The 24840-nt window shown below is 55.5% G+C and overlaps 10 protein-coding genes across 10 annotated transcripts; 5 read left to right on the forward strand and 5 right to left on the reverse strand.

Annotated features, from left to right (window-relative positions):
• Positions 1 to 28: 28 nt before the first annotated feature.
• Positions 29 to 2129, forward strand: SCP_0309010 (hypothetical protein; the record flags this gene model as incomplete). Its single annotated transcript, XM_027756286.1, has 10 exons — positions 29 to 72; positions 128 to 214; positions 268 to 309; positions 359 to 386; positions 444 to 605; positions 665 to 749; positions 812 to 899; positions 954 to 1020; positions 1072 to 1395; positions 1446 to 2129. The coding sequence occupies 10 exons, from the start codon at positions 29 to 31 to the stop codon at positions 2127 to 2129; spliced, it is 1611 nt and encodes a 536-aa protein (XP_027612087.1).
• Positions 2130 to 2349: 220 nt separating this feature from the next.
• On the reverse strand, positions 2350 to 3218 carry SCP_0309020 (hypothetical protein; the record flags this gene model as incomplete). The annotated part of the gene is made up of 5 exons (XM_027756287.1): positions 2350 to 2489; positions 2543 to 2626; positions 2686 to 3026; positions 3080 to 3108; positions 3162 to 3218. 5 exons carry the CDS (start codon positions 3216 to 3218, stop codon positions 2350 to 2352), a joined length of 651 nt encoding a protein of 216 aa, XP_027612088.1.
• A 357-nt stretch (positions 3219 to 3575) lies between these two features.
• SCP_0309030 (major facilitator superfamily MFS-1) lies at positions 3576 to 6954 on the forward strand (the record flags this gene model as incomplete). Its single annotated transcript, XM_027756288.1, has 16 exons — positions 3576 to 3911; positions 3972 to 4035; positions 4094 to 4147; positions 4199 to 4242; positions 4291 to 4511; positions 4563 to 4612; positions 4665 to 4772; positions 4826 to 5981; positions 6046 to 6098; positions 6156 to 6204; positions 6257 to 6265; positions 6320 to 6456; positions 6526 to 6541; positions 6594 to 6655; positions 6705 to 6796; positions 6847 to 6954. The coding sequence occupies 16 exons, from the start codon at positions 3576 to 3578 to the stop codon at positions 6952 to 6954; spliced, it is 2559 nt and encodes an 852-aa protein (XP_027612089.1).
• An 806-nt stretch (positions 6955 to 7760) lies between these two features.
• Positions 7761 to 8979, forward strand: SCP_0309040 (hypothetical protein; the record flags this gene model as incomplete). Its single annotated transcript, XM_027756289.1, has 2 exons — positions 7761 to 7812; positions 7865 to 8979. 2 exons carry the CDS (start codon positions 7761 to 7763, stop codon positions 8977 to 8979), a joined length of 1167 nt encoding a protein of 388 aa, XP_027612090.1.
• Positions 8980 to 9349: 370 nt separating this feature from the next.
• Positions 9350 to 10513, reverse strand: SCP_0309050 (hypothetical protein; the record flags this gene model as incomplete). Its single annotated transcript, XM_027756290.1, has 6 exons — positions 9350 to 9622; positions 9695 to 9869; positions 9934 to 10097; positions 10149 to 10181; positions 10255 to 10304; positions 10360 to 10513. 6 exons carry the CDS (start codon positions 10511 to 10513, stop codon positions 9350 to 9352), a joined length of 849 nt encoding a protein of 282 aa, XP_027612091.1.
• A 579-nt stretch (positions 10514 to 11092) lies between these two features.
• SCP_0309060 (Protein PNS1) lies at positions 11093 to 13708 on the reverse strand (the record flags this gene model as incomplete). Its single annotated transcript, XM_027756291.1, has 18 exons — positions 11093 to 11143; positions 11209 to 11269; positions 11335 to 11377; positions 11439 to 11519; positions 11587 to 11652; positions 11709 to 11810; positions 11879 to 11898; positions 11966 to 12041; positions 12108 to 12255; positions 12339 to 12376; positions 12444 to 12572; positions 12630 to 12658; positions 12719 to 12745; positions 12797 to 12974; positions 13027 to 13064; positions 13116 to 13247; positions 13304 to 13416; positions 13469 to 13708. 18 exons carry the CDS (start codon positions 13706 to 13708, stop codon positions 11093 to 11095), a joined length of 1572 nt encoding a protein of 523 aa, XP_027612092.1.
• Positions 13709 to 14059: 351 nt separating this feature from the next.
• On the forward strand, positions 14060 to 15419 carry SCP_0309070 (predicted protein; the record flags this gene model as incomplete). The annotated part of the gene is made up of 5 exons (XM_027756292.1): positions 14060 to 14090; positions 14156 to 14168; positions 14233 to 14443; positions 14497 to 15189; positions 15243 to 15419. The coding sequence occupies 5 exons, from the start codon at positions 14060 to 14062 to the stop codon at positions 15417 to 15419; spliced, it is 1125 nt and encodes a 374-aa protein (XP_027612093.1).
• A 418-nt stretch (positions 15420 to 15837) lies between these two features.
• On the forward strand, positions 15838 to 17581 carry SCP_0309080 (eukaryotic translation initiation factor 5C; the record flags this gene model as incomplete). The annotated part of the gene is made up of 8 exons (XM_027756293.1): positions 15838 to 15937; positions 15992 to 16271; positions 16344 to 16525; positions 16594 to 16871; positions 16954 to 17100; positions 17172 to 17297; positions 17368 to 17481; positions 17540 to 17581. The coding sequence occupies 8 exons, from the start codon at positions 15838 to 15840 to the stop codon at positions 17579 to 17581; spliced, it is 1269 nt and encodes a 422-aa protein (XP_027612094.1).
• A 489-nt stretch (positions 17582 to 18070) lies between these two features.
• Positions 18071 to 21231, reverse strand: SCP_0309090 (hypothetical protein; the record flags this gene model as incomplete). Its single annotated transcript, XM_027756294.1, has 16 exons — positions 18071 to 18181; positions 18257 to 18494; positions 18558 to 18722; positions 18776 to 18974; positions 19031 to 19150; positions 19206 to 19345; positions 19398 to 19443; positions 19498 to 19650; positions 19707 to 19939; positions 20010 to 20050; positions 20103 to 20166; positions 20218 to 20387; positions 20441 to 20677; positions 20739 to 20769; positions 20829 to 20923; positions 21016 to 21231. 16 exons carry the CDS (start codon positions 21229 to 21231, stop codon positions 18071 to 18073), a joined length of 2259 nt encoding a protein of 752 aa, XP_027612095.1.
• Positions 21232 to 23671: 2440 nt separating this feature from the next.
• On the reverse strand, positions 23672 to 24819 carry SCP_0309100 (Meiotic coiled-coil protein; the record flags this gene model as incomplete). The annotated part of the gene is made up of 7 exons (XM_027756295.1): positions 23672 to 23992; positions 24043 to 24180; positions 24246 to 24280; positions 24349 to 24429; positions 24522 to 24564; positions 24686 to 24769; positions 24817 to 24819. 7 exons carry the CDS (start codon positions 24817 to 24819, stop codon positions 23672 to 23674), a joined length of 705 nt encoding a protein of 234 aa, XP_027612096.1.
• Positions 24820 to 24840: the final 21 nt, after the last annotated feature.

The raw sequence follows: 24840 nt of genomic DNA on the forward strand, positions 1-24840 counted from the left end.
CCGTGACCGTGATCTCACTCCCGAGTCCATGCCTCAGGGTTCTGCGACTTCCTGGTCGTACTTTCTCATCAAGTACAAGTCTCTGCGCTGGGGGTTCGGCGGTAGTGATTGCTGACTATCTATACAGACTTTTGTTCCAATTTGTTCTCAAAATCTTCTATGGAACCATAGTGGTCGAGAACACGCACTTTATACCTCCAAGAGGTGAACCATGGTGCCGTAGCTTCCTTTGAAATCATGTTCTCACCTCACGTGCATCATTCCTAGCATTGTCTGTGCGAACCATAGTAATTCGCTGACGGATGCACTGTGAGCAATGTGTGCACGTTACTCGGCTGAGCTTATCCTGCTCATCTAGCCTCCTTGTCACTGCTATACCAACCAGGGTATGCTTTCCATCGGCATAGACTTTGACATCCTTGGATTCCATTTACTTTCGTTAGAGACGCAATCTATTACGACTGACAGCGAAGTCCACTCAGTTCGGGAAACAGACATTCACCAGCTGGCTCATAGAGTCTGCTGGAACTGTTCCGATAAAACGCCGCAAAGATTCTCCCAATGGACAAGTTGATAACACCCAGGTCATGCTCAAATTGATCGAGGTATGCAGTTTTTTTCCGTGATTTAACTAATAATATCGGTGAACGCCACTCGTCAACAGGCTCTAGAGTATGGTGATGCGGTCTGCCTTTTTCCCGAAGGTATGAGCAGATATCACCCAACCATTGCTCCTCTGAAGACCGGAGGTCTGTACCGTTTTATCCGTTACTAACGCTGCAGCCTTGAGGCTCACCGTTCCGACGTGCAGTTGCTCGTATTGTGTCGGACGTGCTATCACGCAATCGCAACAACCCAGACTTTGAACTATCGGTGCTCACTTGCTCGATAACGTATATGTAAGAGGTTTAGATGCAACCGTCATCTTCGAGGCAAACATATTATCATTGCAGGCATAGACAGCATTTCCGTTCAGATGTCTTGGTAACATTCCACTCGCCCATGAAGTTCCGACCGAAGGTTAGATCAAGCAATGAGACAGCGATTAGGACTTCTCTGACCCACCTGCAGGATAATCCGGAACTCCTGAGTCCAGTCAATTACGACAGGATTCGGGACTTGACCGCTCGGATGCACCAGCAAATAAGTTCTGGGACTCTCGATGCGCCATCATGGGGACTTATTCGCAATGCAAAGCTTGCTGCGGGGATGTACGCGCCGCTGGGCACCACGATGACTTTAGGTGACTATGTGCGCGTAGTACGAACTTTCCTGGAGGCTTTCAAACTGGCCGAAGCTCCGCGTGCATCTAGCAGCAGCGATGGTGAAACTGTTTCGGCGGAGCAAGTGGCTATTGAAGACGGTAAAATTATTGGGTTAGGGAATGATCTGAAGGTAGTATTTCGACTTCCCGTCTTTTACTTAATTGGTCTGACCCCGTGAAGGAATATCAAGACCAGCTCGTTCGCTGGGGCATTAAGGACGACCGGATACGCAGACCTCTTCCTCGGAGAATTATTATCTATCGCCTCGCCGTGCGGCTCTGGTGGTCCGTTTTCCTCCTTTCGATCTCCATCCCAGGTCTCTTGCTGTGGCTACCCGTACTCATCACCACTTTCATCGGCGTCTCCGAATTCAAGCGGACAGGGCCCATTTGGGACACCTGGGACGAGATCGCGCAGTACAAGCTGACCTACGGGTTCATCTCTGGGCTATGCGTCTGGGTCGGCGCAATGCTGCTCACGTTCCCCATCGCGTTCGTCACGGCGGCAGCGGTACCTGCTTGCATGTGGATGTCGCTGCGGTGGATGGAAGACGCCATATCCGCCTTCCGTGCATTCGTGACGCTGGTGCGCCTGCTCATCGTCGGCCAGACACGTCTGCACGAGGCGCATGCTGTCCGCGAAGGCCTCCATGCACGCGTGATGGACCTGGCCGTCGACACCCTCGGGCTGCCTCGGGATCCCGAGCAGCATTTCGCTAAGAGTGGGGGCAGGGAGAAGGGGAGGGTAAGAGGCCGATGGGCGGGAAGTGCAAAATATTTCTCTCTCCGTAGGAGGAGAAAGCGTGATTGGAACGAAATTCTGAGGCTCTACGACCAAGTCGACTACCCAGAAGCGGACTACTGATTTAGCGGTGATCTATTGGAAATTTTGGAGTAGTATCCCAGCGTCCTAGTGACTCTTCTCTTGTGAACGTGGACAACACTACGACACTACATAGCACAATCGGTAATGTATAGTACACATATGACAACAAACAGGCCATGGAAACGAACATCGGATAATGCATAAATTGTAGAGATATTGGTAGAAGGCATTGGACGTCAAGAAAGGTAAATGCAGGGCTTCATCCTTGGATAGGCTGGTACGCTCTGTTGCCGGCAGCCCATCTGTGGCCCTTGCTCGCTGAGATACCAGTTGTGAGGATTCCGATAGTAACGATAATGCCGAATATCCACGAGAGGATGTTGAGGATGTAGGCAGGCCCTGCATCCGAGTCAATCTACGTCAAATTGAACCCCTGTTACAATCACACATACCGGGCCTAGCTCGTTCAAACGTGGGGAAGCGAGAATTGCTGTAGAGGTACGTGACAACACTGAAGGCTGCAATCTGGAAGGCAACTATCACAGCAATGGTTGAACTCAAATTTGTCGACGAGGAGTCGAGCATTCGGACTTACCATGCAACGCAGTCAACCCTGCTACAGCTCTCCAAATTCTTCGCCTCCTTGAATGAGTGCTCACGCCGAAGAGTATGGCAAGGCATGAAACAACTGCAAAGCCGGCGCCGAGCACGCTCAGGTAACTAGCGGTACTCCATGTCATGCAGAAGGCCTTCTCCTCCTTCTCGCAGCGGTCGGTGACGCGGTTGGGGAATGGACGACATTTGTAGTCGGTGTACGCAAGCTTGCTGCCATCTGGAAGGCCGGGTATAATGATCACTTGCCGCTCGCAGCGCTGGGTCAGTCCGTATCGCACAGTGGTCTTGGAACGGAGGACCTCGGGGTTGTTAACCACCAGCCTGCAACGCAGCGTCAAAGAGGCTCATGGGTCAATGATGCGCGCCGTGCGAACCAGTCGGGCCGTTGGATAGAAATGACGTTCTTCGAAATGTCGGACGGTCAGGAAGGATCCAGTAAATCCGCAAAAGACTTACCAGGACCAAGGTCCCAATGACGGCGAAAAAGGCGACAACATAAGAAGTCTTCCGCATTGTTTCAGGGTCGGTTGGTGGTGGTGTCGGAAGAATGGAGCCCAGCACTTGCTCAGCATGCGGCCTTTACAAAGTAGTCGCGTCCAGCATAAACCCCGTGCTTACGTCAGCAGATGGTGTATTTGCCATTGGTCAACCTCGGTGACACTGACAGCGCCAGACAGCCGTCTTCGATGTATCCGCCCTCCTGCTCGGACCTTGCGATGCTATCGTCTGCAGTATCTACCACCACTCGCAATACGCTCTCTTTCCAATCCAGTGAGACTTATAAGTCTAATCCTTTCTCGTGGCAGAGATGAGGTCTCTCCTCGTATCCCGCCAGTGCACGTTCCCCGCCCGTTTTCTTCTCCCTGCGCAATGAGTAACGGTCTACCGGAAAACGTCTCAATAACGGCCGGACAACCACTTGGGATGCGTGATGACGCGTCGGGCGTGGACGCGAGCCTTCTCCCAGTGGTAGGAGGCCCACATCAAGATCTGGATGCTGAGCGTCGACCCGGACGCGTTTTGTTCGCTAATACCATCCGAAAAAACTCAAGTCTTGTTGGACGATGGAGGGAGATGCTGGACGAGGAAGTCTGCACGCCACCTCCTTCCACACCGGCCCAACCGCCTATTCCAAGTGCGCTGCAACAGCCGGGTGAAGAGTATGCTGCTCCTTTACCCGTCCTTTCAATGCTTGTCTTGTCGATTGTATGCGTGATGCACTTTGCCAAACTCGATGTCAGGACATAGCTTAACATGGTTCGACAGACTATGTTGGGTGAATTCCTGTCGGCGAACGTTTCTGCGCCCTGGATTCTCTTCATGGTCCAAGGTGCGCATTTCTTTGTGAGTAAAATGTCTTCCGAGACTTAGACTCAACATTTTTTCAGGTTTCAACCAATTCTCTGACGAATCCCGCACTGGATATTCGACCGGAATTTTAGGTATGTTTTCCCTCATAGCAGGTTGTTCCCTAGCACTCATTTCATCCTCAGTGTCAACTTTTTTTCTGACACAGTTCTTGACCTCCTTGCTTTGGGTACGTGTCTGCTCAATCCAATAGGTGTCTTCTCATGTCGCAGTACAGGTGACAATAGCGGCTAGGTATGGGCAGCGATTCGTCTTATTCATATCGCTTTTCGGCACTGCCGTTACCTGTTTTCTGTTTGGTATATCCTCGTCCTTGCAACAGGCGATGGCAATACGCCTGATGCAGGGTGTCTTCGCCGGTGCAATCGGTGTTGCGCGAGGCTGCGTCACGACTATTACGGACCAGAGCAATGAAGGAAGAGCCTATGCCATTCTGGGGTTAGTACCACATGTATGATGGTAAATGCGCGTTGCTCATATCCGTCACAGCTTTTGTTGGGGTATGGGTGGTGTTGCTGGAGCCGTCATCGGAGGAATATGTGCGTGAGGTTTTCTACCGCACGACTGCCATTGATCTGAATTTCTACGCAGTCGAATCTCCTGCTGCAAAATGGCCGTCAGTTTTCGGGCGGATACCGCTGTTCGTCAAATATCCGTACCTACTTCCCTGCGGTGTCGCGGCGTCAGTGACCTTCACAGGCAAGTCGTGTCGTGCTGCATTTGGATGTGTGGCCTCCTAATGGACATGCTAGGTTCTATCATGTGCCTCTTCCTTGGACCAGATGGTGGGCCTCGTGAAAGAGCCAACCTGGTATCTCTAGAGAAGACTGCGAGCATCGAGGAAAGAGAAGTGACTTCGGCCACGTCCCTTCTCGATGGCCCATCACGCCATGCTCATTATGGCTCTGTCCGTGGTTCTTTCCGGATTTCGCTCCGAGGGAGGCCCTCTGGGTACTTTCCCAGACATATTTCCGACATGCAGGAGCGCCCAACGTCACCTTTACTATTTCAAAACGAACCAGCATCAGTGTTATCGACTCCATCAAGGATAAGCAGGTATCAACCACTCCCGCAGACCAGTGGGTTGGCGTACGAGTATAGTGGCACCTATAGGTCGAGGCCTGGCAGCAGCTCGACGCGCAGATTAAGCAGGGCCATATTGTTCAGCCGCCGACGCGACGTAGAGGGCGTGCAGTCCTCCATGGATGCCAGAAGCGAACGCAGCTTCACACATCGGTTGGTCATGGCGAACGAAAACGCGGTCAACAATCTTGCAGACTTGTGGGTTGCCGCTGCGATGAGTGTCGACGGTGAGGATGCTTTCGAGTCACAGTCAGAAGTCGACACGGACACGGACGACGATGAGGACGATGAGGGTCCGGAGGAACTCGTGCAGATTGTCGGAGGGAATGGTGGTGATGTGTCTGGAACGATCCCTTCCGTTCCTGCCAACCGCAGCAACCGCTTCTACAGGACGCGGTCTTTGCCTGTCTCGAACCCTCAAATGAAGCAGATGTATGATGGTCGGTATCCTAGGACGCGTGGTTCGCTTTCTCGCTCCAAAAGCCGTTTTCCAGCCATCCGACGCCGCTCATCGACATACTCCCTACTTCCTTCCGCCACCGATCTTGCATCACGTCGACTTCCCGGTGCTGCATCAATATTTGCGCATGCCGGTGTGCGTCCACCTCCCGCAGTGCTTGAAGTGCAACAGCCACTCCCACCGATGGATGAACCTCTCGCACCATTGCCTCCAATATTGGAGTCCCAGCGTGTCGAAAACGTCGCGGAGGAACCGAAGGAACCGTCGCTGTTATCGCAGTTGCCTGTGCTCGTGATCATCCAATATGGCTTACTTGCGCTGCATACAACCACTCATGACCAGGTGTTCTATCTCTATCTTGTTTCGTGAGTCTTTTTTAGTTTCGCTTTCACTTTGCCTTGTTTGACGAATGAATTTGTGCGTTCACAGCAAATACCCATTGGGCGGTCTGAACCTGGATGCGGGCCACTTCTCGCAGCTTAGTTGAGTGCTCGATGTCCATGAACTCTGTGCACTGACCAAGTACAATTGACAACCAGTCGCATTGATGTGTCTGGCGCAGATTGCCTATCAGTTTTACTTATACCCGTGAGTGCATTGTGATGTCTGAAGTCATGTGGTACCCATGATTCTCGCATAGGAATATCGGGTGGGTTCCACTAGAAGTGGCATCGTGTTTTAACTGACCAACCATTGGTCTCAGTCCTCCTAGAGGTCGCTTCTCGCATCTAGCCGTTTTCCGCATTGGCTCTCTGCTCTTCATACCCTCATACCTTTCTGTCGTTCTATACCGTCCGATGGCCGGCCCAACCGGCGACGCAGATCCAGTTCTGATGTCTGGTAGGCTGTTTGTTTGCTCCGCTGGGCAACACCGTCGCTCATTTAGCAAAAAAAAATTCATATTCGCAGCACTCGCACTCAGCACGTAGGTGGATGAATGCAGTGTCTACAGTGATATTTACCAATGTTTCATGTAGAGCTATACGTTATTGTGGGGCCACCTTCACATTCACTTCTGTTGCCGTCCTGCTGAACTACAGTATGCCGTCTCTTTGTTCACGTGTATTTTTACTCTGATGCGTTACCAGTGTCCCCGCCTCACATGGTCGGCTACGCCAATGGCGTCGCGCAGAGCATAGTCAGCCTTGCACGTTTCATTGGACCCATTCTTGGCGGGACTGTACGTCTATTCCGACGTATGCATGCCATTTAGCTGACCGGTTTCTCCAGCTTTGGTCCATGAGCGTGGAGAATGGACCTTCGGGCTACGCTCTAGGCTTCATCGCGTGCGCGTCTGTGTGCGCACTCGCTGTTACGCACAGTCTTCTCATCCGATGATTCATTTGTCCCGAGAAGGTACGGACTCGTACGTATCGCCGCTTGCCGGTCTAATATTGCATGATCGACCCGACTTCATAATCACTTGACTCAATCCCCACCCAAACATTATGACCATGTCTTGTTATCATCATTCTTTGTAGCGTACTCCTACTGCGTCTTGAAAGTGGCCAGCGTCGCACAGTGCAGTGTGACTGATTCCTCTCTCTTTCCTCCCATGGGGAACTGTTGTGAACCTATCCTTCGGTAAGGCTACGGAGTTATGTAAGTTCAAGTCACGAGCACGAAGGTACCTTTCCGATGCACAATATAGCTAAGAGCCGTTCGAAATCGGTGGAATATAGTTCGTGGCTATTGTTCTACTCTGGCCTTGTCTTTGTATTTAGCCCGTTATCGCGCCGTCGTTGGCGCTTCTTCCAATCTATCGCGAAGCCTGTTCGCCCGCGTGGATTCTGCCGGCGGTAAGCGCCCGAGACAACATACTAAAACAGGTAGAAAGACGCTAGCACCCACAGGCACCCACAAAGCCGTGTGATTGTACAACGAGTTTCAACTTTCCAAGTACATTTCGTCTGTTGTATTCAGAGCTACAACAACTTTTAGATGTCAATGGTGAGTAATTCACCGTGCCTAAATCCAGATTCTCAGGCTGTAAATCAGGTTCATCAATGTCTGTCGGCTACCCTGGTTACAATCGGACAGAACTCCTTGTTTCTTGTTTGACAAGCTTTCTGCTGGAGAAATATATAGGAACCGTCTGGGATGTGTCTTCCTCTGCATGCCCAACGGTTCGTGCATCTTAGTCCATGATGATTGCTCCGACACAGAACAACACTGCTATCCCACAACACAACATAGGTATGTGCATCATCACATCGTATTTTCGTCACATCTGACAGTCCTTGTCTAGCACCGTCTGAACGCCTGGGCGGCCTTTTGCGCGTAACGTTCGACAAGCAGCCTACGGTCATCCTCGAACAGGACCAGCTGGTCGAAAGCCCCGTCGAGTCGGATGATCACCCCTCCCAGCATCATGTGCGACCTGACAGTCCTTCTACACCACCATCCTCTCCGCCTCCTCCGCCCAGACCAGCACCCATGGAACTCCCTCCGTCGCCTCTTATTCCTTCTCCACCGTTTGTCCTGCGTCAGCCTTTCCGCGGGCCTACCATAGCTTCGCCACTGTATACCACTCAAGGGTTCCCTCAGCCCATTCCAGAGGATGAAATACGCTTTGTGCCGCCCCTGGTGGGCACAACGCCCAGCCTGCCCCGTTTGCCATGTCAGAAGACATCGAGCTTGCCGCGTGTCGAAGCGCATACCAACGTTCCCAGCACACCCCCCAGCAGCATTAATGCTACTCACCGCGGTGTTTCTGACGTCAACCTCAGTTTCCTCAGGCGTCTGCCCATATTGTTCTTCCTTCTGGTGATTTGGCTTGCCCATCTACTGGTGTCCGCAGCATCTTGCGCTTTCCAAGTGTGCCTCGGGCTCACGCTGGGGCACGTCGTGCTGCACGTCGCTTGGCCGCTGAATGCAGCATACGCAGTGGACGTCGGGCGTACGATCGCCGCCGGTGCTGTCGGTGGCGCCGTGGTCGCCATCCCAATGTCGTTAATAGTCTTCATTCTCGGATGCGTCGCACATGCGCAGCGGCAGTTGCTTCGCCAACCGGACGAGGAAGCCGCAACTCTGAACAGATCTGCAAAACCTCACACTACCGACTTGGAGGCGGACCTGGCGGAGGAGGCAGAGACGTCGGGACAGCTGGGTCTGTGGCGCTCGCTCCTGGTGTTAGTATCTTACACGCTCGTAGGTGCGTTGGCGGGCCCTCTGGGCTCGTCGCTGCTATGCGGTAGGATGGGAGGAGAGATCCTGAGCGGAGTACATGCGATGGCGGCGGGTGCGCTCGGGATGTTCCTCCTCAGTGTCTCTGTCATATGCGGGATGCGCGTGGAGGGGAAGAGGATCGGGCAGGATGTGCGGTGGGGCGTGAGGTGCTATATATTTCGGGGCTGTCGATGATAGCTAGTTATATGAATGTGTTCGATACTTACGGACAGGTGATTGGGACAATGTGGTTTCCCGCTCTCAGAGAACTGTATCATTAGTGCGATGTAACGAATGCCTCCCTACGTAGCAGATAGTGGTGAACAAAGCAACATTGTATCATACTGAACCTTAACGTGGTCTAGCTCTGACTCTGAGAGGGATGATCATATGAGGAGCATAGCTAATTATCTACAAAGGACTGTACCTTTCGAATATCAACAGATGGCCTACCGTAACAATTATCCGACAATTACGAACATACTTCAGCTTAAGAAAACAAGAGACCAAGAGCACCCAACAACAGCAAGAGCAGGGTCTCATATCTAAGCACTCCGATACGCCACTAGTACCACTCGTCGCTGTCGTACCCGCTACCGTCGCCGACATCGCCGACATCGAACTTGAGCGTGCACTTCATGCCGTTCTTGGAGTAATTCACGTCGAGCCTGAGGATCTCGACGTCGCACGGGCCCTGCTTGACGGACTTGCTGAAGCTCGAGCCGAGCCCGCCAAATCCGGCGCCGAACGTGCGCACGGGGACGCCGCCGCGGCTCCAGCGGTTACCCTTGAGCGCCTTGAGCTCGTCCCCGAACAGCACCTGTACCTGGGCGGTGTTCTGCAAGCGCACCAGCAAGTATACACATGTGTGAGAGAGTGACGCGAAAGCGAGATGTGCGAGGGCACGTACGAAGTCCATGATGGTCACGGTGCTCTTCGGCTTGTTCTCCGGCGTGGGCTGGATGAGCCTGCCCTTGCCTGCGAAGATCGCGTTGAACTCGTCGACTTCGAACACCTCCTCGATCTTGATCGTCTTCGGCGCGCCCTGGAACTTGCACGAGACCGCTTTGCACTCCTTCTTCAGCCTGCAACGCCACCATCAGCCATGCGCAGCCACCGTACTTTGGGGGTAAGGGAGAGGGCACGCACCGGTCGAAGATCTTCTTGAGGTGGATCTTGCGCTTCTTCTCGTCCGCCTTAGTTAGGGAAGCGGGCGTGGTAGAGGGACCCGCCTCGAGCTCCATGGTAACATCCGCGGCCGCTATCGTCCGCGCGCGCTTCGCAGGGGACTTCGCAGCGAGCTGGTCTTCGAGCTGGGTACGCAGGATCAGCACGCGCAGAACCTCACGCACTACAAGGCCCACCTCGATGATGCGCAACTTCATCGCCTCCACGACCTACATGCGCACGACGCGTCGCGGGAATGAGACGAGGCGGCGCGTATCAGACCAGGGGCCGTTCACGACGTACCTCGGGCCGCACGGGCGCGATCGCATTGACTTGCTGCAGATCCAGCTCCTCTGAAATAGTACACGTGAGTATCGCAGCGAACGCATCAGTATCAGCCGTCTGCACCTCCGTTCATCAGCGTGAGCTTACGCTTCCTGCCCGCAGCGGCGACGGCGGCCATCTTGCCTTTACTAGCGTTCGGGAGGGCCTGTGTGGGTGTGTTGGTCGTGGTGGTGATGATGGTAGTGGTGAGGGTGGTCGTCGTTGGAGTGGCGGACATGTTCGCGATCTCTCTCCTTTGTTTCGCTGACGACCTAGTTACCGCAAGCAGATGCGTTTCGCCGCCGAATTTGGCGCACGCGGCGCCTGTTTGCTGCTGTGTATGCATCACGTGGGCGCGACACGAGGCGCGAGAATCCACGCCGCACTTGCAATATTTCATCAGTGAGAGGCCACCAAGGCCCCTCTAGCTCAAACTCAACCTCGGTGCCTCGCGTACGCGTAGTACTCGTCAGCAGATAGATCGAAAACTACTTGAGCGGGTACGCAGAACTATAAATACGCGTCAAACTTGGGTAGTTTACAGCGAGAAACGATGGTCCGCTCAGGCTTCCGGAGGAGAGCCAAGGAAAACGCGCGGCCATTGGGACCCGTACACACCCAGGGCTGACATCGTCGGTGAGTCCCGCGTTGGCGCCTTGCTGAAATCCACCACGAGTATACCATATACCATACAGTCGTAAAAGACATCTAACGTCACCAAGAAAACAACGAAAGCCGTTATCGAGCAGCGAACAACGCATGACATACGGTCCGCCGCAGGCACCCACAATTGAGCATACCCAAACGAAGCGCATCGTCACACCCGCGGCACGCCCTGGGTGACCTGCGGGTACTTCGCCGCAATAAACTGATATCGAGGTCAGCACCCCCTCCATCACGACGTCACGATACACGAGGAGAAGAAAGACCTACCCCGAACAGCTCCGGTGCACGCATCGCAAGCACCTGTGGGTCCTCGGCCAGCCCGACAAATCTGTAACCGCGAGATACACGCATATCAGCGCCGTCGAACAAAAGAGCGTGTTTACGGCAGCTCACATCGTCGACACGCCCGCCTCGATCGCAGCACCCAATGTCAGCACTATGTTAGGCACTGTCAACTCAGCGGCAGCATGCAACCGCGACACCAGGACGCGACGCACTCAACTGCAGCCCGATGAGAAACGCGAAGAGCATAACGGGTGCAGTGTACTGCCCGTCGGCGTTATACGACGGGTGAGTATCTACAGCATACGATCGGTTCAGCCACCCACGAATCCATAGAGGAGGAGTGGTGGTGAGGGCACGCACAACGCAAGTAGAGGTACCCGAAGAGCGAGCACAGCAGGCCGATCGCGTACGCGCCCCAGGTCAGCGCTGACGATCATGTGTAGTCAGATTTGGTGCCTGGCGCTAAGAGGATGCGCGCGTACTCATCCCGACGAGCGAGTCATTGACCAGCGCGTCGATCCCGCGATCCTTGAAGAGACGCCACGTATCCTTCGCGGCCTGGATGTACGGCTTGCCATACAGCGCTGTCAACCAGAACGCCAGCGTCGGCCGGACGTTAACGGCGTAGTAAATAGCGAAGAGCGAGACCCACCGATCTCGATGTACGCATATCTGCCGCCACACGAGACGTTCATTCACCGTTCCACGAAATTAGAACAAAGCACAGGAAAAACCGCACCTGTTGAAGTACCGCACCGCCCACTCGATGCACCCAATGAAGCACTCCGCGCAGAGCGCCAGGATGACCTCCACCGCTGCACTCGCCGTCAGTCCGACAGACTTACATATTCTAGCAGTCTAGCATCCGAGCGGGGACTCACGATGTCCTTGCGAGTTCGCGTTATTGCGCACGGCATTGAGGATGAGGCGGAGCAGGTCGAGGAGGGTGACAATGAGCGAGCCGAACGCGATGGACCCGAGCGAGAGCGTCGAGGCGCGGCCGAACGCAGAGAGCGCAGGGTGCTTGGGCTACGCTTGTCAGAACCGGAAGAATCACAGGGATTAGGGTATTGAGAACGCGGTGATTCGAATGGAATAGAAGAGGTGCGCACCATAAGGCCTTGCTCGCGGGGCCCGAAGTAGTACCACGCTGAGATCGCCAACACATGAGTGAGAGATCCTTGCAGAAGATACGGGGATGTGGGCACGCGGCTTACCGCCGTAGGGACCGCCTGCGAGTGTGGCGAGCGCAACGTTGGCGAAGACCTGCGACGTCCAGAGGTAGGAAAAGGTCTCATAGAAGATCAGGCCCGCGACCTTGCTAGACGAGCAGGAGGAGCTACATGCTATTCCCAGCACGGATTCAGCGAACTGGATTCATCATGACGCAGGAAAGAAATTACACGGGCTTCCAGGAGTCCACTTTGCATAGCTGGAGCCGAAACGAGCGGTGGGTCAGAGAAGGGTGGGCAACAGCGAAGCGGCAACTTACGTTCCGATGACAGTAAACGTGTACCATCTGCACACACGTCAGCGAGTCTCACTATGTGAAGTTCTACGCTCCACATACACGCTTAGAGCGGCTTGCAAGATGAGCGAGACGTACGCCACGACGTACGTGCTCCAGTGGTGCTTGGAGACGTCCATGACTACTTGGAGCAGGAGCGCAGACATGGGTATGCGCGAGCGGAAGCCGAAGTACGATAAGATGGATAGTACGGCGATAATCGTGAATATAATCGCGCCGGCTAACCGAGAAAGTGAATACTAAGGCGCAGATGGAAAATGCTGGAGACTGACAATAGTACTTTGTGATCCAGTAGTAGATGCATATGCCGCTGGGGACGAGAGTTATTTGCGGGCAATTCAGTCGATTAACGGAGACGTACATATTGAGGAGGATGGAGAGAATGAGGGTGATGTGCATGATCATCCTGGTGAAGTAGCGGGTGAGGGCGAGGTAGAAGGTCGCGAGCACAAGCCCAGCAGCGGTGACGAGAAGTAACAGAATAACGGTATGGCTGAATAAAGAGGATCAGGGAGATGTCAATGCTCTGCACGGCGGGTCGATGCGCACTAGTTGAGGGTGACGGCGTTGCCGGTGTCTCCGCTGCCTATGCCTCCGCCGAGGCCGCGATTCTTTATCCACTGCTTGATGACGATGGCAGACAGAACCGTGAACCCAGCGAACTAAACATGTCCCTTAGAGCGATGACACAAAAGCGAATTGAAGGAGACTCGCCTGGAGGATGAAAAATATGAGGAATATGGGGTCATTGATCCTCGGCCTTGGCTTAAAGCGGTCGCCCTCGAAAGGCGACTTCTGGTCTCCATATCCGCCTCCACCGTAGGTTTGATCGTACGGAGGCTGTGGCGGGGGCGCGTAGGAAGTCTCTGCGTAATTGGGAGTGGGACCTGGCTGATAGACTGGCTGGTACCTGTGGTCGGGGCTATTCGATGTTTTGTTCGTGTTCCAGGACATGAAGAGAGAGTACTCGAGGGAGTGGTGGAGGCAGAAGGGAGGACGAGCGGCTCATGCTGTCCATCGAGGAATCGAAGTTGGCGACACGCGATCGAACGGGCAGGAGCACTGCAGGAGCGTGACGTCACACAAGCGCGTCGGTGCCGAAAGCGGTATATTTTCTCCACATAAAATATTATGGGACAGGTCACGGTGGCGGCGTTGTACTTTCGGTTGCTATTGTGGGTGTGGGGCACGTGCCATGACGCGGGGCAGTTGTCCCGCCGACGGACGGTGCTTGTATCTATACCGTACGCCTCTGCACTCGACTCCATCTCTCTCTCCTCTGCTATATATCTCTCCCATCAAACGATGTCTCCTGTGGCTGCCTCCAGCGATCCCGGTGCGTGTCCTTGACCTCGCCCGCCACGTGCCGCTGACTGCCGTGCCATGTCGCGGCCACTGCAGCGTCCCCCGACAAGTCAGTTTCTTTTCTTCCTCTTTTACCCCGTCCTCACCCTCCTCATGCTTTTCAAATCCATAAGCCGTCTCTCCATCCTCTCCGACCTCTCCTTGCCACCAGCTCTTTCCTTCAAATGCGCTGTCATCGACTCTAAGGGCCCCCGCCGCACCATGGAGGACGCACACTCCATCGTCGCCCCCTTTGCCGGCGTCCGCGGTCAGGGTTTCTTCGCCATCTTTGACGGCCACGCAGGAAAGCAGGCCGCAGAGTGGTGTGGTCATAACTTCGCTCAGGTGCGTGTCCCGCTTTTTCTCCGCCACAGCTCCACACCTACCCCCGCTCCTAGTGCCTCTTGAACGTCCTCAGGAAGGACCCCACAGCGAATATTCCCGACGTGCTCAACCAGTGCTTCCACGAAGCCGACAGTAGCCTCTCCAAAATGTCCGAGGCCTCCGACGGCAAGATGCACTCCGGGTGCACCGTCGTCACCGCCTTCCTCCGCCTCGAGAGCCCCGACGGCACCCAGTCCTTCCTCCCCCCAGGATTCGACCCTCTCGTTCCCCCAGAGGACGACGAGGACGACGGGACGGGACGCGTCAGCCCCTCGGACTCCAAGAAAAGCGGCAGGAGCCGCTTCAAGAACGCCCTCAGGTCCCTCGGCGACGTCGGCGGGCGCCGTGCGTCGCAGTACGACGACGACGCCAACGCCAGCGCCAACTCCAACGCCTATACGCCATCCGTGTCCGCGCCCATCCGCCGCGTGCTCTATTGCGCGAACGCGGGCGACGCGCGCGGCGTGCTCTGCCGCGCGGGCAAAGCCGTGCGCCTCACGTACGACCACAAGGGCTCGGACAAGCAGGAGGCGAAACGCATCATGGACGCCGGCGGCTTCGTCATGAGCGGCCGCGTGAACGGCGTGCTCGCGGTCACGCGCAGCCTCGGCGACTCCTCGATGAAGGAGTTCGTCGTCGGCGCGCCCTACACGACCGAGACGGAGTTGAGCGAGGAGGACGAGTTCTTGATCCTGGCGTGTGATGGGGTGCGCCGGCTGTCTGTTTTCTGTGATGTGGTCGTGTGCTGATTCCTTCGCAGCTTTGGGACGTGGTCGAAGACCAGGCGGCTGTGGATCTGGTCCGCACACTGCTGGAGCCGAAGAAGGCGGCAGAGGAGCTGTTGGAGCATGCATACAAGAATTACTCGACAGACAATATGACCGTGCTGGTCGTGCGATTCAGGAATCCGCCCGAAAGCACGTCTGCGTCCCAGTGATTCTTTTTCTCTCTCTCTCTTAGTACGTCGGTTCGCTCTTCGAAGAGCAGGGCTATGCTGACGGATATGCAGGGATTCGTGTCAGTTCTTGTTCCGCTGCACTACGATAGTAATATGAGTGCACAGTATACGTATATACCTCTGGTGTTGCGCTCACGCGCCCGCTCTCCGCTGTGTCGTCGATTTCTCGCTCTCTCTGGGTCGCAGTTCTGTCGTTCCGCATGCACGTACACCGGACACTGTAGCTAATTGTAATCGTAGCCAAGAGCCCGAGCCTACATTATCTGAATGCGATTGTATGAGGCGAAGAGATGGAAAAATGAGAGATACGATGATCGCGACCGGCAGGGACCGAGTCGCAGGATGTGGGAGGTCGCGTTGTTGACCTGTTCCACATCGATCTCGGGTTCACCTGTGGATGTCTCAGCAATCAGCTGCGCCCAAGCCTTCGTTGCAGGGGGTCAGAATCAGAGCACGAAAGGGCGCAGTCAAGGCCCATGCAAAGCACGAGCCCGCAGGTACGCAGCGTCCCCCACCGCCGCCCTCTGCGTCCAGCTGACCGTGCCCGCCAGTTTTCCGCGACCAGCTCTACAAACACCTCGAGACTGTGCCCGCAGACGACTTCGACGGGCTCACGAACAAACTCGTCCAGGCCGGCTCCACGCTCGAGTTCCTCAAATATGCCGATGCGCTCTTCGAGATCCTCCTCGCCGGCGGGCTTCTCCAGCCCGGCGGCTCCTACGTCGAGGAGGAAGTGCCCCCCGCGGCCTTCTCCATCGTCGCCGCGAAGGAGCCTGCCGATTTTGCGGACCTGAAGCTCCACGTCGAGGTTGTCAACAAGCTCGTCAGGAGGTGCGTGCTCCCCGCCGCGATTCGAGTCTCGGCGCGGTATGGTGGCTGCGTGCTGATGCATAGTGGCCGCAGGTACAAGTACCTCCAACGCCCCCTCGAGGAGTCGTCCCTTCCGACGATTCTCCAGTACATCAACCGCTGGACGGAGCCCCAGCGCGAGAAGCTCGCTATCGCCATCGGGCTCCTCATCTCCCAGGGTCTCGCCAGCGCCAGCTGCCTGCAGAGTCTCACGAAGGACCACCTCGTGAAAAACGGTGCGCCCCACCCCCTCCCCTACCCCGCCCGACCCAAACTGACCCGCCGCCCCCGGGGTCGCGCGCAGACCTGTCGGTGACGGTGATCACGCTGATCTTCCGCGCGTGCCTCGCGGAGCAGTCCATCGACCACCTCGCGGGCGCACTCAAGCGCGGCGGGATCCGCGACCTCCTCGCGTTCTTCCCGCCGAACCGGCGCGAGGACCGCGTGCTCGAGGAGCACTTCCGCCGCGCGGGCCTCCCACAGGTTGCCGACTGGTGGACCAAGCGCCAGTTCGCGTCCCTCAAGGACGGCGTCATCAAGGCGCTCCAGGAGATGCTCCAGCGGGACCTCCCGCACCGCGAGGTCCGCACGTCCCCTCCCCTCCCCTTCTGTGTTCTGCCACGAGTGCTGACGTGCGTGTGTGTATGCGTTGCTGGTGGTGCAGATCGTCGCGGCGATCAAGAGCAGGCAGGAGGAGCAGCCGCTCCCCGAGACGGAGCTCATACAGTGCATCTGGCAGGGCCTCATCTCCTCCATCGAGTGGAGCGCGCGCCAGGACCAGAATGAGGCACTCGCGCTGCGCGAAATCTCGGTGCGCCACCGCTCCCTCTTTGACTTCCCCATCTCTGCTGCCGCGCTCACGCCCCCCCGTTTCCATTGCAGGGCTTCGCGGACATCATCGAGCCGTTCTGCAACGGCGCCAAGACGGAAGTGGCGCTGATCAACACCGTGCAAGTGTACTCGTACGAAGACACACGTATCATTAAGGCGTTTCCCCAGGTTTTGAAGGCGCGTCGCGTCGCGTGCCCCCGCGCTGTGCTGCTTTGTGTGATGACCGGCTGACGTGCTACGCGGGCAGGTTTTGTATAACAAGGATTGTATCTCCGACCAAGCTATCATATACTGGCACCAGAAGGGCGCGAAGGCCCAGGGAAAGCAGCATTTCCTGCAGGCGACACAGCCGCTCGTGAAGGTAACGTCCCCTCCTCCGCCACCGTCTCCTCTGCACGCGTGCTGAAATTCGTCCCCAGTTCTTGCAGGAGCAAGAAGAAGAGAGCGGCGACGAGGAGTAGAAGGGAGGAGCATCATACCCCAGCCGGCCGCCGCCATATGGGCCCCGGCCGAGCATGTATCCCGTATGCATGGCACGCCATGTTTTGCATTGCATGAAGAACAACCGCTACGAGACGAGCTCCATGTTCCCATGATTCCGCGTGTGTAGAGATGATATGTCGTAGATACTGGCCTAACATGCAATCCAGCAGAAAAAGCTTAGCCGAGCAGAATTTTACTTGCGCGCCCGACGGGGGGAAAACCCTGCGCGGCGAGTCGAATGTACGCGAAAGTGATGCTGACACGCTAAATGATGTTTGAGAGAAACACAACATATTCGGTATTACTCGTATACCGTAGCAAAAGGAACATCCTGCAGGACTTATACCCGAACGATGAGGAGATAATTCCAAGCGAAGACCAGCAGATCAAACGATCAAGAGAGATACATACAACGATCCACCAACCAAGCTCTGCCAGCTGATCCCCGTCCGTCGCACGGCGGTCCATCACCACGCCTCCGGCATGGGCGGGAAGTCGCCCATCCACCCGTTCGGGTGACCCATCTGTAGGAAGATACCATCGGATCCGTTCACGGGGAGCCCGAGATCGGTCAAGCTCTGTGAACCGCGCCCCCGCGCGGGGTTGGGTGATGAGCACAGCCGGCCCGCGCACGAAGTCCAGACAAAGCTAACCTGTTCTTGCAGCCACAGCGGGATCGCGGACGGGCTGAACGCATTGCCGCCGCCAGGCCCCGGCAGCGCGCCGAGCCCGAGCTCCTCCATCGTGAACGGCGGCGGCGACACGATGGACGGGTCGAGGTACGGCGGCAGCGGCGGTGGCGCCATGAGCGCGTCGGGCCCGCCTGGGAGCGGCGTCATCCCGACCTTCCTGCGCAAGCTGGCGAGCATGATGCGAAGAGTGAGCGCATATCTAGTGCGAAAAAAGAATCTTAGAAACGTAGCGCCATTATCACCCACAAGAGAAATGGCATACCTCTCTGCTGCAACCTCCGAGAGTAGCTGAGCGAGCTGTTCCACTTGCACACTGATGGCCCCGAGGTCCAGCTCCGCAGGGAACAGGTTCGCCATCTTGAGCAAGAACAGACCAGAGAAAGCAGCTGTAACCAAGCTGTCATGCACCGCATACCTGAGAGCAGCTCTGCACGGCGTCTCAGAGAACGGAAGGACGGCGATAGCGGTATAAACACCTACCTGTACGTAGGCGAATTGAGCAAATTCGAGAGGCAATTCGAGGCGGCGTCTTTGGCCTGGAATGCCAGCTCACGCTGCTCGAAGGGCATCTTGTCCCACGACACACCACGCAGGGCGACACAGACGAGCCACAGCTTGGCGTAATGCAGCTCGCCCGCGAGGATCTTGCGCGGCAGCGCCTCTTCGTCCATGGTTTGACCTAGACACACGTCAAAGATCACGAGGCATAAAGCACATTGGGAAACGAGGACACACGATGCAAATCATCGCAATCGGACCACCACTTGTCCAGCGCAATATTCGCGCGCCGGATGAAGGCAAGTGTGTTATGGTTCACTTGGCCGTTCAGCGGAGACAGCGTCTCGTAAATTTGGGCTGTCGATCCCCAAGTGATCAGCTCTGCCCAGGAGAACATATGCACCGGACGGACTTTTCTGCATGATGAGCTCAACCTGGGATATCAAGCGCACGTCGGTGGGCGAAGCCATGGGATGGGAGAGCAGGATGCGACAATGCTTGATGGAGCTCTCGTCGCGGAGCACGATCGGCCGTCCTGTACCCAGGCTCATCCTGCCGGACCACATCAGCGACAAGGACGTGTCAAAGTAAACTACGGACGCACTGGTGGTCGAACCAGTACAGACAGAGCCAGATGCGCGCGGACACCACTGTCCCGATCGTGTGAGTACGCGAACGGCGGGAAGGAATTACCGGCTGCTTACCGAGGTTACGCTCCTCCTCCTCCGTGCGCTTCTTACTGCCCTCGTCCGCGAGCTTCTCCAGCGCGCGGTGCAGCCCAAGGTCGAGCGCCATGCGCATGGCATGCCCGCTAGGCAGCCAGCCGTTCGTGCTCCATGCGGCCAGCAGCAGCATTCCTGCGACGCACAGGAGCAATTCAGGTTACAACGCTCTCTTGCGCAGAGGGACTCACCCTGGACGGCTTCTTTCCGCACCACGGGCCCGAAGAGCGTGGAGCGCGCAATGCCCTGCGCCTCCTCGAGGCACTTGTAGAACGTCGGACTCAGCGGGCCCGTCCCGCTCCTGATCTTGCTCGCAATGGCCAGGATCGCGTCAAACGTCCACGGCGTGCGCTCCATGAGCGCTTCGTAGGTGTCATAACTCGGGTCGAACACCGGTATGAAGAAGTGGCATCCGGAGAAAAATCTGGGTGAATATACGGGTCGCCCTCAGCGCTCCGCACCGACCTGAAACGAAGCTCGAGACAAACACGCACATGTGATAGAGCTCTCGGGCCTCGGTATCGGAGACGAGTCCCTGCGGACGGTGTCAAGAAGCAATCGACCGAGGGAGATCTCGTGTGACTGACCTTCTCGACGACATGAGGAAACGCGTTGCGTGGGGTGGGCTCGGCCCTCTTGCGCTTCTTCACCCTAGAGAGCGTCATGTGAGAGGAGGGGCTTGGCGCACGTCAACGAGCTCACCTGGGGGGCGACGTCGAGGGGGCAGCCGCTGCTTCGGCGGCGGCGTTGGCAAGGCCCTGGAGCGCCTCGATGGGTGCATTCAAAGTGGACCGCGGTAGCGTGTCCTCTGACTCGTCATCGGACGACGGCGCAGTGCTGGGCACGATGCCGTAAGTCGCATACTTGTGAGGCTGTCATGCCCTGTGAGACATGGAAGAGCACGCAGGATAGAGTGGTGCCTTACGGGAGGGGCAAAGCCGGGAAGCGGGGGGAAGGCCCGCCCGGAGCGAGAGGAGCTCTCAGCAGGGCCGGAGGAGCTGTACATGTCGACGCCATTTCGGATCGGCGGTGCTGGGGGCGGGCCGCCACCGTTGGCGTACACGGACTGAACTATGGCTTGGGTTGCCTGGTTTTGGGTCTGGATTGCAGAGAGGATGCGGTCGAGGGAGGATTGCATGCCAATCATTTGACTCTGCATGACCTATTCAGAAGACTGGATTGAGTGGGGAGAAACGAGGATGTATGAGATACAGGGCGCTCACGAGGTACTGTCCCTCCAAGCGGGAAAGACGTCTGATGAGGGTTAAAAAATGGGCGTCGGTGAGTGATGGCAGGAAGAAGAGGGAGCTCACTCGATGCTGGGGCCTGACATAGGCTGTACATTTTTCTTCTCTGGTTTCTCAAAGACGCAAAGGGTGCCGCTCAATTGGCATCGACGACATGGAGCCTAAGCCGGGCCGGGCGGAGAAGGACGGGCCATGGACAGCGGCGCGGGGGGATATAAGCGGGTGCTGGAAGGGGCAGTAGGAAGGGACGAACCTCTCCTTCACACCTGTTCTTGCCCTTCCTGCAGGCGGTGCATGCGCGGGCGCCGCGCTTGGGGATGTGGCCGGCGGGTGTGAGCGGTTGGCCTGCGGGCAGCTGGGGCGGCGAGGCGATGTCCTGGGCGTGGGTGATGGTGCTGGCGAAAGACGTCCTGCGACGCTTTCCTTGCGGGTGGTCGTAGTCGGTCGACGTTGTGGGCGACAGAGACATTGTGGACGGCTCACTCGCCGCACAGGGGACTTCCGTCGCTGTCTTATTTCATCGCTACCACCCGTGGGAACTTTCTACTCTAGGGCGCCATTCCGTCTGGTTCCTCTGCCCGACGCTGATCAACGTTCTCCTTCGTTGTCGTCTCGTATTCTCTGCACACTGTGCTAGACATTGACTGTATTCAGTTCTTAGTGCAAACTGTCATGCTACTGTTGGCCTCAACGAGCACTCGAATGCCGCGAGGCGATCTCGCTTCCATCCAATGCGAGCCTCGCATCTCTGCTCACCTGATGTTCCTCTTCCCCGTTTCTCCTTCGACGCCTTAAATACTCCATGCCCGGGGAGCCGCAACCACCCCAGCCCTCTTTTTCCCGCCCAAGATTTGTTCCGTGATACGTAACTCTCTCCTCACCTACGAACACCGTCCTCGTGCCAAGTGTTATGTTCGGCCTCGAATCCCCAAGCTTGCGTTTCCCCGGAAAGGGACCGACGACTGGCTATGGCATCTCACGTGTGCGAGGCTCTTTGTTACTGTATCTGCGCGGCGTGTGCCCTGGCACTAAGTACAGTCACTTTAGCTTCAGTTATGACCATGCACCCAACCATCGGTGCGGATAGACTTTTGGCAATGCTCGAATCAGGCCCAAGCACCCCATTCCTACGGACGAAGTCCACTGGGGGTCAGACGCGCTTCGGGTGCGCGTCGCTGGATGCCCGTTATCTCCACACAGGCCCTCACAGAGCCTCACAGCAGCTCGTGGTTTGTCAACAATCATGCTCGGTCTCTCAATACTACGCGAGTTTCGTGTTCTCTTTTCCCGTGCCTGAGGCCTGAATGCTTGCATCTTTGAGTTAGGCTATCACACCTTCCGCTCCCGCGTCTTCACCCTGCAAGACTTGCGGGAACTCTCCTTCCCATCAGATGATTAGAAGACTGGCCTACTTGCCGCACAGGATCCGCAGAGACTTCGTGCTGTGTGTGAAAGACGAGGCCCGCGAGTGTACTTGTAGAACTCCTTGTATGTGTGCCTTGGTATATTTTTCACGCGTCCGAAAATCTGAATAGACTTGCTACTATATACTTCTGAAGTGCCCGTTCTTCTCGACGGACGCCGGCGGTTACTCAATGGTACCATAGAAATTTCCAATTCCCATCTTTTCTATGGTGGATCTATACACTGAGCTTCTTTACATGCCGGCCCTTTTCGGGAGTCAAATCACCTGTGAGCGAACCAGGTCGCACTGATACCCAGGTTTCATCGTGCAGGGGAGCACTTGCAAAATGCGACCATACAAGCTGAGTTGCTGGGAGATCACGGGCAGGCACGTACATGAAGTAAGCCAAAGCACATCCTACGAATTGCCTGAAGCCTGATAGCTTTCAGGATAACGTGCCCATGAACCAACAGCTGTGTCCTTCCGCGCATTCCGCACTCGATGCATAACGGGCGACACGAACCGTTCGACGGCGGGAAACTCAGACTCGGAAGGATGCCGTCTGCCAGAGTGCCAAGAGGGAGCTGTTTGTGATTGAGATTTTGCAGCATGTAGTATTAAAAAATCCCCATCACAAAGCAGCTTCACGTACAAGTTGGTGCAGTGACAGATGAGCATCCACGGTGAGCACTTATAAAAATGGGAAGTCAAGTGAAGTCTGGTATTGTCGGGCTGCAGTCAACGAGTTTCAAAATTTTGGCACCGTAGTCAGGTAAAGTCAGGATAAGTCTGGTTACAGTCACCAAAGTGATCATGCCAAGAAATTATACCATCAAATGCAGTCAAATCTTAGTCTGTGAAAGCCTCAGATTTGTGTGACCCTACTCCTGTTGCAGAGGCCTTGGTGGGCAGAGGCATATCCAGTGAGCAGAGTGAGCAATACGGATATAGTGCCCTGCAGTGCACTTATGAATGTCTTCAGCATGGATGTAGATGATATCTATGGCTCCAACACAGTAGAGCCAGCCAGTGAATAGCCTTATGTAGAATTAAGGCTGATTAGTTAGCAAGACTTGGTGGAATAAGTGTGCAGCATGAGCTGAAACCGGTCTGAGATAACCTTTAAAAAAACACAACATGTCAATACATGCTCACTTCCAGAACTTCCTCTCGTTCCAGGAATGGGGACTTTTGGGAAGATTGCTGACAGTTGGACAGCAAGAAATCTGCAAAAAGTTGAGAAGCCATTTCCTCACAAGTAACGTAACACTTGCCTGAATATGTTTCTGAGGTAGCTAAAGAGAGGTTACAGTCATCGACTCTTGACTTCCCGTACCAACGCGACGCGTCGCTCACGTGCTTAAGTCACAAGTAACGCATCGCGATTCCCTCGATTTTGCTACGCGATCAATACAGCTACAGCCGAAGCCAAGTCCCAAGAATACAGAAGAAGACAGCACAGCACAGAGAGAAGTACAGTCCCAGAGCAGAGCAGAGTCCTCGACTAGCAGATATCCTCGTATTCATCGTCCACGCCGAGATATTTCTTGATTTCAGCAGGTTCCACGCAGCTTTGACGCGTGAAGTACGAGAGGAGCAGAATGTAGTTGTCTCCGTTAAAGCACGTCAGCATCGCACGATTACGTGCACCAAAGCGCCTCTCACCGGTCCAGCGCACTGCGGCTTCCTTCGCAAGCGTCACCGCTCGCTTCTTTTCTTCTACCTTCGCGGGATCGCATGCCCCATATGCTGCGAGTTCACTCTCCAGAGCTGCAAGCTCGTTATTAGCTACGGCGAGCTTCGTCAGTGCTGCGTTGCGCTCGGCCTGCGCACGCATATGATATCAGTAATCCTCACAATCGGAGCGCACTTCACTACATCAGAGAATAATGAGAAGAGACGGACACTGTCAGGCCTTGCAGCCTTCTCAGCCTCAATCGCTGCGCGTATTTCAGCGAGTTGGGCACGTTGCGCAGCTTGACTCTCCTTGACGGTATTCAAACGGTTTTGCATCTGTTGACAAAGACAAGTGAGGTTCGTGTGATCAAGAGAGCACGGTGACATTGAAAAATACGAACCATGGCTCCTCTCTGAGACGGAAAGCTCCAAAAGACTGCATATATGCGCATACAACTGAGCACTTCGTCCATAATATTAGCAGAGGGATGAATAGTAACGCACAGTTTGATGAGCCAATCTTCTCTGCTTGCACGAGGCCGTCATCGACGAGGCCTTGCAACACTTCCTTGACCGACTGTGATACTACAAACGCATGCAAAATTGAAGTATATTATAAAACACTTGTTTTACCACTGCATGCCCAGCAGACGATGCAAAGACAATTAAAAACGTACCGATTCCCTTCATCTTTGGTCCCAGCTTCTCTAATTCTTTTAGCTGTGGATATCCCATAAACGTAAGTCTAGAGGCTCCGAGAATACCATCTAACGGGAAAGGCGATCAAACCTGGAAGAAATCTTTCTGGAACGTAAATTTCAGCCCCCATCATTCAACCAACTTGGTAACCAATAGTATTCACGGTCTCATGGAAGATCTCGAGCAATTTGACGCGCTTTTCTTCGGCGGAGAGTCCACGAGGAGCCTGAGAGAAAAAGTTAGGTCTGCATCATGCCAGAAAGAGTAACTAACCATTTCAGTGTGGCTTTCGATGAT

Source organism: Sparassis crispa (assembly GCF_003851025.1).
Source record: "Sparassis crispa DNA, contig_000002F, whole genome shotgun sequence".
NCBI lineage: Eukaryota > Fungi > Basidiomycota > Agaricomycetes > Polyporales > Sparassidaceae > Sparassis > Sparassis crispa.